The 17104-nt window shown below is 49.1% G+C and overlaps 8 protein-coding genes across 8 annotated transcripts; 5 read left to right on the top strand and 3 right to left on the bottom strand.

Annotated features, from left to right (window-relative positions):
* Positions 1–113: 113 nt before the first annotated feature.
* N7446_011755 (purple acid phosphatase family protein) lies at positions 114–1806 on the bottom strand (the record flags this gene model as incomplete). The annotated part of the gene is made up of 4 exons (XM_058520497.1): positions 114–526; positions 616–960; positions 1022–1204; positions 1266–1806. 4 exons carry the CDS (start codon positions 1804–1806, stop codon positions 114–116), a joined length of 1482 nt encoding a protein of 493 aa, XP_058368021.1.
* Positions 1807–2689: 883 nt separating this feature from the next.
* N7446_011754 (uncharacterized protein) lies at positions 2690–3376 on the top strand (the record flags this gene model as incomplete). The annotated part of the gene is made up of 4 exons (XM_058520496.1): positions 2690–2737; positions 2829–2931; positions 2963–3084; positions 3107–3376. The coding sequence occupies 4 exons, from the start codon at positions 2690–2692 to the stop codon at positions 3374–3376; spliced, it is 543 nt and encodes a 180-aa protein (XP_058368020.1).
* Positions 3377–4160: 784 nt separating this feature from the next.
* N7446_011753 (Zn(II)2Cys6 transcription factor) lies at positions 4161–6528 on the top strand (the record flags this gene model as incomplete). Its single annotated transcript, XM_058520495.1, has 7 exons — positions 4161–4321; positions 4372–5142; positions 5197–5263; positions 5321–5510; positions 5565–5745; positions 5800–5958; positions 6021–6528. The coding sequence occupies 7 exons, from the start codon at positions 4161–4163 to the stop codon at positions 6526–6528; spliced, it is 2037 nt and encodes a 678-aa protein (XP_058368019.1).
* A 114-nt stretch (positions 6529–6642) lies between these two features.
* Positions 6643–7914, bottom strand: N7446_011752 (CaiB/BaiF CoA transferase family protein; the record flags this gene model as incomplete). The annotated part of the gene is made up of 1 exon (XM_058520494.1): positions 6643–7914. The coding sequence occupies one exon, from the start codon at positions 7912–7914 to the stop codon at positions 6643–6645; it is 1272 nt and encodes a 423-aa protein (XP_058368018.1).
* Positions 7915–8808: 894 nt separating this feature from the next.
* Positions 8809–9138, bottom strand: N7446_011751 (uncharacterized protein; the record flags this gene model as incomplete). The annotated part of the gene is made up of 1 exon (XM_058520493.1): positions 8809–9138. The coding sequence occupies one exon, from the start codon at positions 9136–9138 to the stop codon at positions 8809–8811; it is 330 nt and encodes a 109-aa protein (XP_058368017.1).
* Positions 9139–9245: 107 nt separating this feature from the next.
* N7446_011750 (uncharacterized protein) lies at positions 9246–10388 on the top strand (the record flags this gene model as incomplete). Its single annotated transcript, XM_058520492.1, has 1 exon — positions 9246–10388. The coding sequence occupies one exon, from the start codon at positions 9246–9248 to the stop codon at positions 10386–10388; it is 1143 nt and encodes a 380-aa protein (XP_058368016.1).
* Positions 10389–13071: 2683 nt separating this feature from the next.
* N7446_011749 (DUF2406 domain-containing protein) lies at positions 13072–13490 on the top strand (the record flags this gene model as incomplete). Its single annotated transcript, XM_058520491.1, has 3 exons — positions 13072–13189; positions 13243–13326; positions 13381–13490. The coding sequence occupies 3 exons, from the start codon at positions 13072–13074 to the stop codon at positions 13488–13490; spliced, it is 312 nt and encodes a 103-aa protein (XP_058368015.1).
* Positions 13491–14718: 1228 nt separating this feature from the next.
* Positions 14719–16914, top strand: N7446_011748 (glycoside hydrolase family 72 protein). The gene is made up of 5 exons (XM_058520490.1): positions 14719–15103; positions 15163–15200; positions 15259–15284; positions 15333–16073; positions 16125–16914. Exons 1-5 carry the CDS (start codon positions 15029–15031, stop codon positions 16823–16825), a joined length of 1581 nt encoding a protein of 526 aa, XP_058368014.1. The 5' UTR covers positions 14719–15028; the 3' UTR covers positions 16826–16914.
* Positions 16915–17104: the final 190 nt, after the last annotated feature.

Here is a 17104-nt window from a genome sequence, read left to right as displayed (position 1 = left end):
CTGCTATATCAGACTGCCATCGAGCCATCCCCATTTCAATAGGTAGCCGTCAACATTTCTCTAGCTAAAAAGAACCACCAGCTATTGGAACTTCAAGTCCGCGAAATACCTATTCAGCACTTGCGATCCTTGAAAAGCGTCGCCGTGTCCAAAGCAGTACCATTGACACTGGCCACGAACTCATGGGTCAGGTGCGAGCAGTTGTGGAAGGTCAGTCTGCTCCAGCCATAGATAGAATCCGTTGCGTAGCGAGCATAGTTCTGGAGAGGACGGACCAAGGGGTCGAGACCATCGTAATGACCCGCAGCACCGTTGGTGATATACCATGGCGCGCTGGGGTTGTTGAGCTCCATGGGGTCGACGTTAAAGTTTGCGATAGGCGCGTTGCGCTCGTAGACATGGGTGTGACCGGAGAGGACCAGGTCAACATTGTACTCGAGGAGGAGCGGTTCGAAAACCTCCCGGCACTCTTCGCAGATAGTGCTACTCCGGTTCGCGGCACTGACGTACCAGGGTCGGTGACCAGCTGGAATGGGAATATCGTTAGTATTCATAGTAGCTTAAAAGGAGGAAATATCACGAGCAAGTCATAGGAGAAGCGCATAGAAAACATACCAACCACGATCCAGGGCGTCTTCTTCCGGTCAACAGAAGCCAAGTCCTTTTTAAGCCAGTTCAGCTGGGCATCACGGACGGCGAAAGGGCCGCTCTTCTCAGCTTCAGGACCACCGGGCTCATCAGGGGCAATAAGCCCATGGCCAAGGTCGGTCTCAGTATCTAGAGTGACATAGTGCACCATGCCATGATCGAAGGAGTACCAGAAGTTTTCGAGACCACCAGATTGGGCACTGGGCATGCGGAAGTGGTTGCGGAAGCCCGTGAAGTTGGTCTGACCAGGCATGCAAATAGACACGTCGTAGGTGATGTTGTGCGCCTTATCAGTGGTACCACCATTGTCACCTGTTGGAAATCCGTCAGTTGCTGGAAGTGGAAAAAGGGGGTCGCGAACGGGATCCCATACAGTTAGCCTCGTGGTTACCGGGTCCAACCATGTACGGCTTACGAGCAGAGATCGCCGAAACTTCATCATAGTATTGGTTAAGAAGAGACTCGTAGACCTTGGCACCGTCTCCGATTGTGGTGTTAGGGAGGAAGCCCTGGATTTCCTCCTTCAACCAGTAGTCCGCGTAGGCAATGTCACCCGCTATATGGAAACCACATGAGCAGACTTATCCTATCACATCGCTCATTTATGAAAAACTTACGATGCCACAGGAAGTCGGTATCAGCGCCCTGTGCCTGCAAGGATTGCATAGTGTTGTTGTCATTGGGACCAAGAGGGTGGCCGGCTCCAGCGCCTACTGTTGTGGTCAAACCCCGAGGGCCCATGAGACCCATATCGATGGCAACAGCGATCGAGTAGGGAGTCTTGTCGCCTGCGTGGCGACTGGTCTTGAAGGTGTAGGGAACCGATGAGTTGCTATCATACGGCTGATAGTAGTAAAGGGTGTTGGGCTTCAAATCCGCGATAGAAACATGGTTGTTGTAGGTTGTGGACGTAGGGTAGGTAACGGAGACGTTGGAAGAAGCAACACGGTTCAGGTGTTCAGGGTCACGACCGTAACGGACAGTTGGGAGCGACAATTGCGAGTAGGTGTTCCAACTGACAACCATACCGGTTGATCCGGCATAAGCCAGTCTGAGTTGCATCGGGATGGTGCCATTTTGGCCTGATGCACTGACAAAGTCGGCGAAGAGAGTAGATGCTTTCAACGCAGCAGAAACGAGGGTCACGACGCGATCCATGGCGAACAGCAACGAGACAAAGGTGGTTCAATTATCGGTCCTCGTTGTTGAGTGAACCGGGGATGGACGGGGATCGTTGTCCCGAGATTGGAGAACGTCCCGTTTTATAGCCCATGTTGGGGTTTGACCTTGAAAATTAATCGTGAACTTTCATTATGGAAATCGCGGTAAAGTTGTCCAGAATGTCACTAGAACCTGTCAATTGGCTTAGCAATTTAGATAAACGTCCGTCTAGGTTGATTTGACACTGATGAACATGCAATCTACAGACGAATTGCAAGGCCGCCTTTACGCATTTTTATGACCGTATCAGCACGTGGACGCAATTGAAGTAATTATAGGATAATTCAGGGGATCCGTTAGAGGAGCAAGATTGGTCAAGCTTTGCCGAGAAGGGGCCCAAGCCCTCGGAGAAATATAGTGGAGATATCAAAGCCCGAGGGCCTTATTTTTTATTACCCTTTTATTACCCCGTCGTTTCCCTATATTTATAATTATATCTAATATAGTTAGATCTAGCTACCTTTTCCTACTAGGTTTTTAATAGGCTACGTACTCTCTATAACCTTACACGGGTGCGGACACCCGCATAGGATAGGGACATTATTATCACGGGACCCTTAGGACTCTTACAAAGATCTCTCGTAACCACAGAGGATCGATATCGTATAGGTGTCGACACGTCAGCGCTAGCTCACCGTAACGCTCTCCTCTATATTAAATAGTCTATTTAGCAGAACCCAGAGGTTCTCTAAGAATCAGTCTCTATATTCCTCCAATATACTACTTGCCTTCCAGGCATGTTCGTCTTACCTAGTTAATAGGTACGCACTTGGTCCAACAGTTATTTGAGGGCAGCAAAAGCCTCGACGAGGTAATCTAGATGATTGTTCCAACGGCATCTACCGCATGCACAAGTCTAGGCCAAGCGGTAAGTCTGTTTTATCCAGTCTCTCGGCTCGAACGACGAAATTTCCATTCATTTGCAAAGCTCTCAGGTTTCGGACAGATGAATGAAACAGTTCGCGCGACTCCTGGACTTTTATTTGTCTGAGAACAAAGACCATTGGGCAGAGATTCAAAAGATTGCCCACCACGATACCCCGGAGGCATTCGAGAAGCCGCGTGAGTACGCACTAGAAGGCTTTGCGCCTAGCCACACCCGCATTTGGGGTCCTTCGAGCCGTGAACATCGAGAACGCCACTGTCGTCGATGGGGAGAGGCAGATTCCGGTGAAAAAGGGCGATACTATTTTTGCCGACTTCGTCACCGCCAATGTAGACCCAAAAGCCTTCCCAGACCCGCTGGAGATCAAACTTGACCGCCCCGATAGCTCCTATATTCACCAAGGATATGTGGGGACACGTGTCTCGGTCGACTTATCGTCATGATTTCATGGTGCAATTGGGTGCCTTTGCCAGACTGAAGAACCTACGTCGCGCTCCAGGGCCCGCTGGACAACTGAAGGCTACAACTGTCAATGGGGCTTTCCCGGTATATATGAATGAGGACTGGTCGGAGTGGACGCCATTCCCTGCCAATATGAAGGTTCAGTTCGACGGATTTTAAGGGCCCTTAGCTCATGAGACGATATTTATTGTCGGAATTGAAGAAATGGGTTGATTAAGCGAAGCCCATTGAAAAGCACGATTTCTTATGTAACCACACTGCCATGCAAATTGCCTGTGTTTAGTTATCTTTACAATTCAGTTGTTTCCATCTAACTGGCTACCGTAGGGTACTCGAAATACGGTAGTCCTCGATTTCCAACATTATGTCAGAACGAGCAAAGAACCGCGTAGACTAGTAGGTATCCAGGACGAATAAGATCAAGAGGAACCAATTCTAGATGAAAAGATTGATTGATTGAAGAGAAGAACACTCCCTTGTTCAGTATATCGCCGTCGGGATGATAAGCAATGGATAGTGCAAGCAAAGAAACAATACACGCAGGTTTATCAACATTAAATATAAAACTTTTCTACTAAGTCTTATATTATTATTAGTTATTTACTCTAGTTTTACTCATCGATATATAATATTTATTAACAATAACCGTACTATTACTAACGTTAGTCTTCATTTTAATTCAACTAAGAAAGTTCTTATTTTAGCGACAAAAGATATTACTTCAGCCTTAATAATGCTAATCTCTATTTCTTCTAGAATAAATAATGATAATAGTTTTGGAATCAGAAGTGGCAAAACACCGAAGCATATAGCCGAAGAAGCCGAGTAGCCCCACAACCTTGCTTCTGTGTAGGAGGACAAAAAAGCACGACCCTCGCTCATCTGGCTTCTTAGGAATTTGCCCATCGAAACAGCCGATTACTCTATTACCTGCATACAGAACATGGAACCCGAAAGTCCCGATCGGCCGCGGACGCGTGCAAAGAAGGCGTGTCTGGCATGTAATTCCCGTCGGGTGCGGTGCAACGTGCTTGACATGCAGCCCTGCCAAAATTGCGTCTCATGGAACCTCTCCTGTGAAATTGGGGAATCACGGCGTGGAAAGTATGTATCAAAACATTTACTTGGGCGTCTGTGCTTATTTTGATTGGCAGATATCCCCGCCGTAAGAAAAAGGGATCGGCTCGATTACCGGCTAGCTCAACTAACAGCGCAGTGAATGATTCTGATACCCAAGATGTTCAGAGACCGCTTCCATTGACCCAGTACTCAAAGTACCCACCTTCCCGCCCAGCCACGACAGACGATGCTATTCGTAAAACCGTCTTTCTCGGCGAATCCAGTCCTCTCACATGCGTTGTGGATGAAGGTCGTCGATCCCCAGCCAATGGCTATGCGCGTACTACCCAAAAAGGAAGACTCCATTACTCTATTCCTGAGGTCAATGGTGCGACTAAAAGTAGCGCCGATTCGCAAGGCCCTCGCCGTAAGCTGCATGATCGCCTTACCCGCGAAGGGGCCTTGATATTCCCGGCACCAGCTGTCTGTGACACACTTATTCAGGCTTACTTTGATTGGATGCATCCATGTTTCCCAATCTTAGATCGTGCAACTATACAAAGTGGTTACCAAGATGGTACATTGTCACCCTTGTTACTACAGTCGATGCTGTTCATTGGAGTGAGCCTATGCTCGGATATAGCCTTAGAATCTACTGGGTTCCGTGATAGGTACCGAGCGAAAGGTGAGTTCTATGAGCGGGCAAAAGACATTTATGATTCGGGATGGGAAACCGATACAGTTATCCGGTTGCAATCGCTATTTCTGTTGAGCTTTTGGCGTGGAACCCCAACCGAAGAACGAGATGTCCGATTCTGGCTCGGCGCTGCGATTGGTCTGGCTCAGACGAAGGGAATGCATGTCATGTACGCCACGAATCGGAAATTCCGACTGAAAGTGGATATGAGCTGACATTCCAGGTCTAAATTGTCCTTCTTAAATTCCAAGGATCAAAAAGTGTGGAAAAGAATTTGGTGGGCTCTATATGTATGACTTCAATTTCTAACTTTTGATCGTGAGTAGTTGAAACTAACTAAATAACAGGTTCGGGATCAACAAACATCGGCGGCATTAGGATTACCGCCCCGAATACGTGATGAAGACTGCCAAATAGCCGACCTGGAAGTCTCAGACTTTGAGGATAGTGAGCCCATCGGCCCATCTGAAATATTTCGAACACCACCGGAAGTTCATATTTCGTATGTGATGGGAATGGCTCAGCTGGCAAGGTTATGTACGATGCTTTAGTCCCTTCAATATCACACAAACACTGATACCAGATAACCAGTACGAGAAATCGTCTCCAGTCAGTATCTACCCGGTCATTCCAAATTGGATAACCCAGCCAGATCAAGGCTTCACCGACGCTTGATTGAATGGGAGTCCAACCTGCCAAAAGAATTGCAGTTTCAAATGCCCATGACCAGGGAAGCCATGTTCCTTTCTGGCATGCTCCATATGGCTTATAAGTATGACTCTTGTGGACCATTTTCTTTAAATCTGTCTTACTAACACGGATGAAGCAATCTTTATATTCTTCTGCACAGACCGATCTTCTTACAGCCCCCCGGGCGATCAACGAGCTCAGAGGGGAACATGGCATTAGATGCCGCAACAAGAAGCACACGCGTTCTTGAGGACATGCTGTCAGAGAACCTAGTCCAACATGGATCCCTTCACTTGTGAGTCTACTTTTTTGGTGTTGCTTTAATCTCCTTAATGACACATGAACTAACGCGAGCAGAATAACTCACACGTTTTCGGCTTTGTGCATTCATACCATTCACTTTGGGCGCGTTGCAGGCACAGCCCGCAAGCTGGCAGAGCATAGAGCTAAGCTTTGCCTTCTAGGGCTGAAAGAACTACAGAAGTCTTGGGATTTGGAAAACTGGGTTCTAGATCTATTCTTCCGCTCCTTGGATGATCGTACAGCTCGCGATCTTCGACTGGCCGATGTTACAGTACGACCGTCCGCGTCGCAGGCTAACGGTACCCAAATGCCTGCGGAAACCTCCCTTGCTACACCTACTAGTGGCCCATACGGGCCGCTTTCTCCTAATCCACCAGAACTTCTGTTGTCGTCTACGCACTCAGTTCCCCCTCAAGATCCAGCCGAAGATGCGGCGATAAATATGGATTGGTATGAACTTTTGAACATGGAGGGTGATGATGTGATGGGGATGGCGGGCTCCTTATCAAACCCGGATTACTTGAACCCACAGAACCTAGAGTTCCTCTACCGTTTTCTATAGCAAGACTCTATATATTGCTGTTTTTCAATTTGATATCCAATGCATATGATACAAAGTTTATATACGTCTAGGATGTAACATATTCTGTATCCGGCATTCTGTTTGTATATGAGGTCAAGCCAGACCCAATTCCGCGAGTATGGCCTCGTTGTGTTCTCCAACCTTCGGAATGGGGCCCATCTGGGCGCCATACCCACCCCTATCAGCTGATTTGGTCGATCCAGGAGGCAAAAGAGCTGGGACAGCACCGGCGGGAGTCTGCACTTGGGTCCAACGATCGCGGGCTTTTAGTTGGGCATGCTCCCAGACACTCTGCATATCATTGACATTAGCATTGGCGATTGATGCTTCTTCCAACAGGGTAATAGTTTCTTCTGCCGTGAATTCTGAGAATACGTCATGAATGGTTTCCTTGAGGGCATCCCGATTTTGAACCCGCAGGGAGTTGCTCGAGAAACGCGTGTCGGTGGCCAGTTCGGGTTGTGAGAGAACTTTCGTGCAGAAGTTTTGCCACTCGCGTTCATTTTGAATGCCAAGCATGACTGACTGTCCATCTCCAGTTTCAAAAGGACCGTAAGGATAAATTGCGGCATGTGAAGCTCCTGCTGGTACCGGACCGGGGGCACCCTCAAAGGCGTAGTACATCGGGAAACCCATCCACTCTACCATGCTCTCGAGCATAGAGATATCAATGTGGCAGCCCAGACCATCCTTCCCACGCTGTAACAGTGCTGAGAGAATATTGCTATAAGCGTACATTCCCGCTGCAATATCCGCAATGCTGATTCCAACCTTTGCGGGCTCCTTCCCGGTGCCAGTCACTGACAATATGCCTGCCTCGCTCTGTATGAGAAGGTCGTACGCTTTCTTTTTCATGTAAGGACCATTTTGCCCGTATCCACTAATATCGCAAACGATAAGACCGGGGTGATCCCTCTTCAAATTCTCATGAGAGAGTCCCAATCGGGCACTGGCACCTGGGGCCAGGTTCTGGACGAGCACGTCGGCCTTGCCGAGGAGTTTCATGAGAACGGCATGGTCCTTTTCATCCTTAAGGTCTAATGCTAAACTCTCTTTGCTGCGATTTGTCCACACAAAATGCGATGCTAGTCCTGAGACCCTTGTATCATAATGCCTGGCAAAATCTCCGACACCAGGTCGTTCAACTTTAATAACGCGGGCTCCGAGATCGGCAAGCTGTCGTGTGCAAAAGGGTGCCGCGATGGCTTGCTCAAGACTGACTACCGTCACGCCAGCAAGAGGCAGAGGACGATGACCTCCTGAGCCACTAGAGTACAGACGCGAAGAAATATATGTAGACCCCGCAGGCTGGACTGCGTTGAACAGGCCCAAGGGCCGGCAAGCAAGGGGGAGAGGCGATCTCATGATCGAATCAGAATTGGCAGAAATAATATGCCGAAACGAGTCAAAGAGGCCAGGTATCTCATATATCACCTTGCGAGGTCCATCTCCCGATGTTCCGACGCGGGGTGAAGGGTTCGGTTCATCAAGTGCCGAGCCCGATGAGTCGGCTATATGGATGCAGGCCGAGGAGCTTCTCAGTAGACACCTACAGCAGAGTGTGTTATACAAAGCGGACGAGCATACTTCGCACAAATCTCGCAATAAGAGCTCTATAGATAACATAAGGAGAGGAAGAGAGGGGAAGGAGCCAGCGTAGGACACTCATGACACGTGATACACCGGCATCTTCCTGGAGTCGCGTACGTTTATACCTCATTCTCCCGATTTCCGAAGAAGGAAGGCTGTCTCATAAACTAAATCCCTGCAGCAGAACGAGGTTGGTTGATTGCCTGGTTTCATGAAGAACAGACCTCGGAAAGCCCCTTTCTCATCGTGGCTCTTTGCCATCTCGAGTCAGGTCGATATCATTAGAAAACGACATACCGTGCGGTCCCTGCAGCATTTTGCTTTTGTTGTCCAGATAAAGCAAATACAATCTTGGCTCTAAAGTGCATGGTTTGCTCGATGTGAATATGTTCATCATACCACACAAACAACAACGCCACATATAACCCGTTTGTTTGCGCAACCTATATCGGTCTCAGTCCCGACCACCGTGATACTACTGTATTCCCCTTTGGAACGGAAAGTCCGAATCCACGCGGATACTTCAATTAGCTGGCACCCACTCCATTGAGGCAAGACACCCAGCCCGACGGAACACGGCAATCCTTATTGCCTTGAAAGATACTAAATTGATACTAATTGTTAACGCCAAGCCACCCCGCATAGCGCCCAGGCGGGAAAATTGGCGCGTCAACGGTTGAGCCGCGGGGCCTCGTATTCTCGGCATGTGTCCTCCTTTGTGCCTCGTGTCCACCCTGTGCCAGCTGCATATTGGGTCCAGGAGAAGTGATGGTCGGCGTACCACGCAGCAAAGGCTGTTTGGCGTGTCTCCAGCGGCGGGTCAAAGTATGATAGCCTCCAACTTGTTATCCCTTGCCGCAAACTAATGCGCAAAATCACAGTGTGATGAAACCCAGCCAGAATGCCAGTGTTGCCAAAGAAGGGGACTACCATGTCCCGGTTATACAAGAGAGCGGAAATTTCAACACCGGTTCGGCGTATCGAGCGAGTCGAAGCCATCGGAATCTACATCCCAAACACTTTCCCTGGCAACAACCTCGACCAATCATCCCGCGACCGATCATCCGGATGAGCTACTACGCCGCATTTCCATCGCGCAGGGATCGATGGATGAAGCTATAGTCCCAAACTTGGTTGCTGGGGTTTTGGACCAGCGACAACGAGAGGGATTTTGTGCGTTCGTCGATGATGTCTTCCCAGGCATCTATTACGGGTACAGCAACCGTGTGGAAGTGAACTGGTTTGACGTGGCTCGGAACCAACGAGAAACCGGGAAGCCGCTTGACTGGGTCTTGCGCAGTATTGGAACTTGGCAGCTGGGCAAAGCACACAATGATCCACGGCAAATGCTCGCCAGTCGAGAAATGTATGGACGTGCGTTGCAGCATCTGATCCATGCAATTAAAACTCCTTCCTTGGTCTGCACAGATGCAACTCTTGGGGCCGCAATTCTTGTTGGCATATATGAAATGATCAATGCGACAGAACCGAAATCATGGTTGACGCATTCACGAGGCATTTCCCATCTCTTCCGTCTTCGAGGACCAAGAGCCCATACATGTGGACTCGGTCGCACCTTGCTATTATCCTTTCGAGGATTTTTGGTATTTGAAGCACTGGCTCGCAGTGAACCGTGCTTCCTCGAAGGTGAAGAATGGAGATCTATCCTCCCAGAAACCCTGGAAAACGAAGAACGACGGGGCAAATCCTCTCCTTTGAGCGCGCTGATCGAGTATGCATTCAATGAAATAGCTCAATGCCCCGGCTTTCTTGTCAAATGCAAAATGCTTGTCGCGTCCCCGCAGGCTACGTCTACGGAAAGGGAGTGTCTCATTCGTGAGATTGCAACATGTCAAAATACCCTGCGTGGTCTAGAGTCACAAATGCTAGCTGGCATCAAGGCAAAACATGCATCGAGTGAAGTATCCTGTCGGCCTTTTTTCGGGGCGGTCCCTGATCCCAAGGCAGATAAACTGGCAAATTTCTCCCACAAAGGAATCCAGTCGGCCATTGCACTGCTCCAGCAGCTTCTGGTGGTACTGGTATCCGATCGAACTCGGCAAAAAGAAGCGACGCCATGGTTAACACTTGGAACAACTAACAGTGAATGGGAGACAGACATTGACCCCAATGAGATGGCCACACTGGCCCAAAACAAGACCATGCTGCACCAGACAGGTCCACAACTCCCCGGGAGCTCGGAGGCTTCGCCTGACTGTATCGCAATGTCAATGGGCTTGACCAAATAAGGCCCAGAATCCTCTCCCCGTTGCACAGGGTAGAGCCAATGTGTACAGCATCGGACAGGCAAATTGTCTGTCTCGAATGGACACTATATATCTGAACAAAGTTACGATATATATACTCATTGATATATTATTAACAAATGAAAATAAGAGCGAGCATATCCATGCAATCAACCAGCACCAAACTGTCTATATATATATATCTACGGCAGCTTGTTTATATTAAGCTTAAATCTTATCATTTTTTTTAATTGAAGCATTGGACTGCTTATCATTTCTCCTTTACTTGAAAAAGATTGTATGTACTCCGTATTACTATAACTAAGTTAGCTGTCCAAACATACTGCGTACGTCATACGGTTTGGCTCATTTGCCCACCGCCCCCACCTTGCCAAGTCGCTCCCCCTTCATCCAGTCTCATCCCCTAACCCTCTTCAAAACATTAAGTGCCAGGTGCCTGGTGCCCATAACCCTAAACCACCGTTGCAACTTGGATTACCACGCTTAGAGGATCATGTATTCGGTTTACTGACGTCAAACAGCTCCTTCCGCCAGCATCGCGAAATCCGTCCAACATCGAAAGATTAACACGGATATGGCCACTCGGCCACGGAGCTATTCACAGAGGTCCCGACCGACATGTCCTTGATCAAATGGCCTTCTGAGACTCAGGTAGGATTAGCCTGCTTGGCGAAGTACGCTGCGAAGGCAGCGGCGAAGAACCATCGCCTCACTCGCCTCACTCCTCAAGAAGCCCGGCTCGACGTTTTCAGGGAGTACAGTATCATACGAGGGGTCACGAGAAGTACCAACATTCGAAGGAGACAAAGGCGACCGCCACGCGACGGTGCATAGCGGCAGGCTCCGCTAGGATTCCTACTAAATTCGGGCGTTTCAATGGATGCGATGTGGTATAATATACATCGAATACAATAACGCAGTTGTCGGCCACGCTACCGTTTTCCACCGCATATATAAACCTTTTCAACCGATCAAACCTTGTCACTCTGCACAGGCGGCGGGACCTGGAAGATGTCCAACGTCAATTCTTCATCGGAAGCATGCCAAAGTCATCTGAACGTTGATTCAGGGCCTGTAGGAATTGATGAACCACTTAAAGGCCAAATTCCGTGGATTGAGGCAGCTCCTGCCTACTTCTACTTCACTTTTGCTTTTCTTGTGACTGGAGACCCTGTGTCGCATTATCGTATATGCTCGTTGTGCGTCTCTTGTCTATGAGATTACCCCTGATGAAGCAAACTATCATATTCTCATGCCAGGAGAACCTTGGCTCTCGTAGTAATTGCTTGAATCAGTAGGGAAAATTGGCCCGAAATTCTTCGTTATACCCAATGACTACTCGGAAAATACCATTGTAGTGGTGAGCAGTTATTGTTTGGTTTGCACACCTTCGTGCTTCGCCTGCCGTCCACCCAGCCGCCCAGCCTCTCGCGAGGACCATCTCAGTGATATTGAGCCAAAAGTACGCAGTGTTAGGGGTCTGAAAAAAGCCACCGATAACACCAACCGCATTTAAACTGCAATCAAGCGAGACGCTACCTGGGGCCCTCGTCAATGCTCTGCTTGCGGAGTAAATCTGTATACTGTTGGACCCAACCCCTCGATGTGCCGAGGGCTGGGGATCCCCAAGGGGCTGAACATTCCGGACTTGTCAGCGAAAGAAAGAGAATTTTCGCCCTCCGGAATGCTGGGGACAATGTTTCAAATGCGGCGATCGACAGTTTCGGCCTTTCTCATCGCCGGAATAGTGGGGCTGTGACATCGTACTGAAGTAATTCGATAGTGATGGCCACGATGATCTTCGCCCCACCAGATTCCTCAGATTTTGTCCGCCAATCAGGTGAATAGCGCTGCCTGCCTCGTGAATTATCCTCGAATGTGGCATGTGTAGTGTTGCTTCAGAAATGAAGTAAAGTTGAGAAACATTCTGTAGATAGAGTATGTTGGTGTGTTTATAAACCCGGGATCATCGACGTTCCTCAAACCATAAGGGCACAAACATTCTTGTCATGGAATTGTGGCTATCAGGACCCTGCAGGGCAGAGCCATGTGAAATCCCACTCCCTGAGACTATGATTGGCTCATAGCTAGAGTAGGATCGATTGTTCCTGAAGGAAGAATGGGGCGTGCTCCTGTCACATTTTTGAAACCGGCGATCAATCTCCACCGGAAAGACCTGTCGTCAGCATTGTGCATTGTGTGTACAGTGCAGGTACATTGTAATGTACCTGGATGTGACGCAGTGCAACGCGGGTTCAAGCGGATGTTCATAGAATAGATTGTGGGTGCCTGGAGTGGGCGAGACCTTTCAGCCACCGAGCTTGCGTGGCTCTCAGGCACCAAACCCCCAGATTGGTCGGGATGCATGCTAAGCATTCTGCTAAAAGTTAGCCCTGAAACGGGTCACCAGCGTCATATCGGAATTGGACACACTGCATGTCACCCATGGTTGGCGCTCAGGATCGGCCCAATGATCAATCTCGCCACATCTTGCGTGATCTTGGCTTTCCAGATCTATTCTTAGAGGTGACAGCTGACAGGGATCCGTGGGTTATATATAGGATCCATTCGCCTCCCTAGATTGACACATTGTTATCATAGAATCAATACAGTGACATTCACACTTTTTAAACACTCTCGTACTACAAATCGTTTCATATCCACGATGCCTTCCTCATTCTCCTCTAGTGAGCGCTCCGGCTCAGTCAAGTCGCATCACAGCCCCAAGAGCTCGCTACAGAGCAAGGCCGACCCCAACATGGCCCTATATGAAGAGCAACCTAGTATGTCTCGCCAGTCCTTTGCACTCATTGCACCTCTTACTAACCCCAACCAGTTGCTGTCAATACCCAGCCAGGAACCCGGGACACTTTCTCTCTCAGAAGCATCCAGCACAAGGACCGCGAGGGCAAGATCATCAGTAAGTGAGAACCAGAAATGGTCTCTGGATATAATAGTTCTAACTCAACGACAGCCGACCCCGATCTCTCCAACCCCACAAGAAGCCGTCTCGAGCGTCCCCTAGACACAATTCGGTCGTTCGACGCAGCCATTGATGCGCACAGGAAGCAAAACAGGATGTGAAGATTGGCATAAGGACGAAAATACTACGCCAGAACGGAACGAAGGAACGCTTTTACGCCAATTTCAATTCGCGAACGGGGTTTTGATGTATTATTATTCAATTTTACCATATGGAGTTACGGATATATCAACGGTCACTGCTATTATTTTTTAACCATATGCGTTCCGGAAAGACCGTAAATTGTCCAAAATCCAGAGCAATAGCTACGGTACTACCGGTCATAGCTGTGATATCCTGCAGTTTATTGTCACTCAGACCATGCATGTGTCAGATTTGAAGCGATCTTCCGGAATATTTTCAGGGATCGATATACCCACATACCGAGTCGGTTGTTGCTCGGGCTGGACCGATCTGATATGTCACTGCCGATGAGCTGAAGAAATCCCAGCTGCCAATTTGATCTACATGTAGATCATGACATGATACCCGACTTCGAACTATATACGTGTGGAGGGAATATACTCTTTCCAACCGTCTAATTACCATCAGACTGTATCCCATCTTTTGATTCCCCCAGAGAAACAAATTAAGCATTTCCCATGGCCCACTCGTCTGATCCCGAATACTGTAAATAAAGCAATTACCTTGCCCAGTCATTGCAGTGGATCGGGCTTTACCATGCGGAGAAGCCAAGTCCGAGGGTCGGAGCTTCAGCCTGCAGATTTGTTTGGCTGCGACGTAGTCCATAGCAGGACCAAGCAACGCATCACGTAGAATAATCCTTCAATTTGCCTAGCGTGGATAATTTTAGCCGTCCTAGTCAGAAAAGAGAAGTTCGCGATACCTAGTAAGAGGACACGCACTGCCGGCGCCATTCCAAGAAAAACGCCCCACCACACCGCGTCAGCCTGGGAATATTTTTCACTTTTCACTACAATAATATTTACCCAGCCGACCAGTTCTACAAATAGTAGCATGGTTAAGGTCATTGTCTCGGAGTTTGTCTAGAAGTGAATTCCGCGGTTTTGTAGCGAGATGTTTATCGAACACAGGCTTACTGGAACACGCCCGTTAACACCTCGGACAAAGCAGACCTTGCCCGGGGTGCAGAAACCAAGATACGCTTAGTACGTGGGTCTAGGAAATGGCCGTCTATCATTCGCTCGGCCTTAATGAACCCATACGCTTTAACCCAAGCCCTAATATTGAACGTGGTCCATCATGCCCGGCCTGGCAAAATTGACACCCGGGCGTCAGTAGCCCAAACTTATTTACTGGTGGCCACTAGTCTCTTAGCCAAACTTGGAGTGGATTCTAGTTGGGTCATTATACGCGTCCACTTCGATTTCAGGGGAGGCGAGCAAATCGGGTTGATCTAGTGCCTGTCTTGAGACTATTAATGGCCGCTGGACGTGAAGCCACCATGGATCCCTTTTGTTTTGTCCTGCCTCCTCTTTCAGCGACGTACCAACGTTCGTCATTCACTCGTTACTAGATCTCAACTCTCTTTCACTGCTTTGCTTTCTGTTAAACCCAATCCAACTTCATTCACTCGCTATATACACCCGCGGCACCTAGATCCGCAAAGCATTTCACCATGAAGTTCTCCTTGGTGGCACTGGCGACTCTGGTCGGCACTGCTGTGGCTGATTTGGATCCTATCGTTATCAAGGTAATGCCTTTTTTCTGGGGAGACATTGAAGCATCCAATACTAAGACTCCCGTGTCCAGGGCTCCAAGTTCTTCTATTCCAGCAACAACACCCAATTGTAGGCCACTATCGTGGATATCTCTGGTATCAATGGCTATGCTGACAAGACTCAACAGCTATCTTCGCGGTGTTGCCTATCAACGTCGGTCCCTCGTATACACCTGCAAACACATCAACTAACATTTGACAGAAACCGCGGATGGCAACAGTTACACCGACCCTCTGGCGGATGCCACTGCTTGTGCGCGTGATGTTCCTATCATGAAGGAGCTTCGCACCAATGTGATTCGTACATACGCCATCAATGCCTCGGCCGACCACTCCGCCTGCATGAAGCTGCTGTCAGAAGCTGGCATCTACTTGATCTCCGATCTCTCTGACCCATCCCAATCCATCGACCGTAGTGACCCTACCTGGGAAACCTCCCTCTACACTCGGTACACTAGTGTCATTGATGAACTGTCTCAGTACAACAACACTATTGGCTTTTTCGCTGGTAATGAGGTTTCCAACACCGTCGCTACCTCGGAGGCTAGTGCCTTCGTTAAGGCTGCCGTTCGGGATATGAAGAAGTACATTAAACAGAAGGGTTACCGGTCAATGGGTGTTGGATACGCCACTGCTGATGTGTCTACTATCCGCGAGAACATGGCCGACTACTTCGACTGCGAGAGTTCCGACGAGTCGATTGACTTCTGGGGCTACAACATCTACTCGTGGTGTGGTAACTCATCATACACAGACTCTGGTTACAACACTCGAACTGAGGAGTTCCGCGACTACTCCGTTCCTGTATTCTTCGCCGAATATGGTTGTAACGATGTCACTCCCCGTCAGTTCACTGAAGTGACCGCTCTGTATGGCGACACCATGGCCCAAGTCTGGTCCGGTGGTATTGTGTACATGTACTTCCAGGAGACCAACAACTATGGTAAGTGAGCCCGTACACTGAGTTGATTCAACCGCTCATTCCGTCATACAGGTCTGGTTTCCGTTGTCGACAGCACTAGTGTCAGCACCATGGCCGACTTCAAGTCCTACTCAAAGCACATCGCTACTGCAGACCCAACCGGTACCAACAAAGCATCATACACCCCCACGAACACTGCTCTGCAGAGCTGTCCTACAGTTGGCTCCGACTGGTCGGCCAAGGCATCCCCTCTCCCCCCTAGCGCTGATGTCGATCTTTGTGAGTGTATGTACGATGCCGCCGGCTGTGTTGTGGCCGATTCTCTCGCGACTAGCAAGTACAGCAAGCTGTTCAGCACTGTCTGTGGCTACACCGACTGCGGTGGAGTGGACCGCAATGCCACCACCGGAGTGTACGGTGCCTACAGCATGTGTAACCCCAAGCAGCAGCTCGCATTCGCCCTGAACAAGTACTACGTCGAGCAAGACCGTTCCGCCTCTGCCTGCAGCTTCGCTGGTTCCGCTACCACCAAGGCCACTACCAGTGCTACCGGCACCTGCTCCGCCCAGATGAAGGAGGCTGGTACCGCTGGAACCGGCACCGTCACTACTGAGGCTACTGCCACTGCTGACTCCAGTTCCTCTTCCGGCACGTCGACCTCGTCCAGTGGCGGTGCCATGAGCATTCACTCCAGTGTGACCTTCGGCTCTTTCCAGATCGGTGCCTATCTGGCCACTGCACTCCTGGCGGGTGTTGGCATGATTGCACTCTAAATCTGCTCTCAATTAGTCGGGACCGTCGGTTGATTTTAGTCCTTTTCCATTCTTGTGCGGTTTTATTGTGTATCCATCTTCATCTCTAGACTGGTATTGCCGACAGGAAACTGGCAACAAGATGCCTGGTAGTATTATTACCCTGTCTAGGCATGTATGCCAATTGGCTCTATGTTTGGAACCCCAGTGGATATACGATAGAACTGGCAACTTCCAAGCACTGAATTTGATTTGTATACCATTTTACATTAAAACTTTGGCGCCTTGCTAATATTTTCC

This window comes from Penicillium canescens (genome assembly GCF_028828765.1).
Source record: "Penicillium canescens strain IBT 15451 chromosome Unknown utg000008l_segment0_segment0, whole genome shotgun sequence".
Lineage (NCBI taxonomy): Eukaryota > Fungi > Ascomycota > Eurotiomycetes > Eurotiales > Aspergillaceae > Penicillium > Penicillium canescens.
This window is presented reverse-complemented; position numbering and strand designations above follow the sequence as displayed.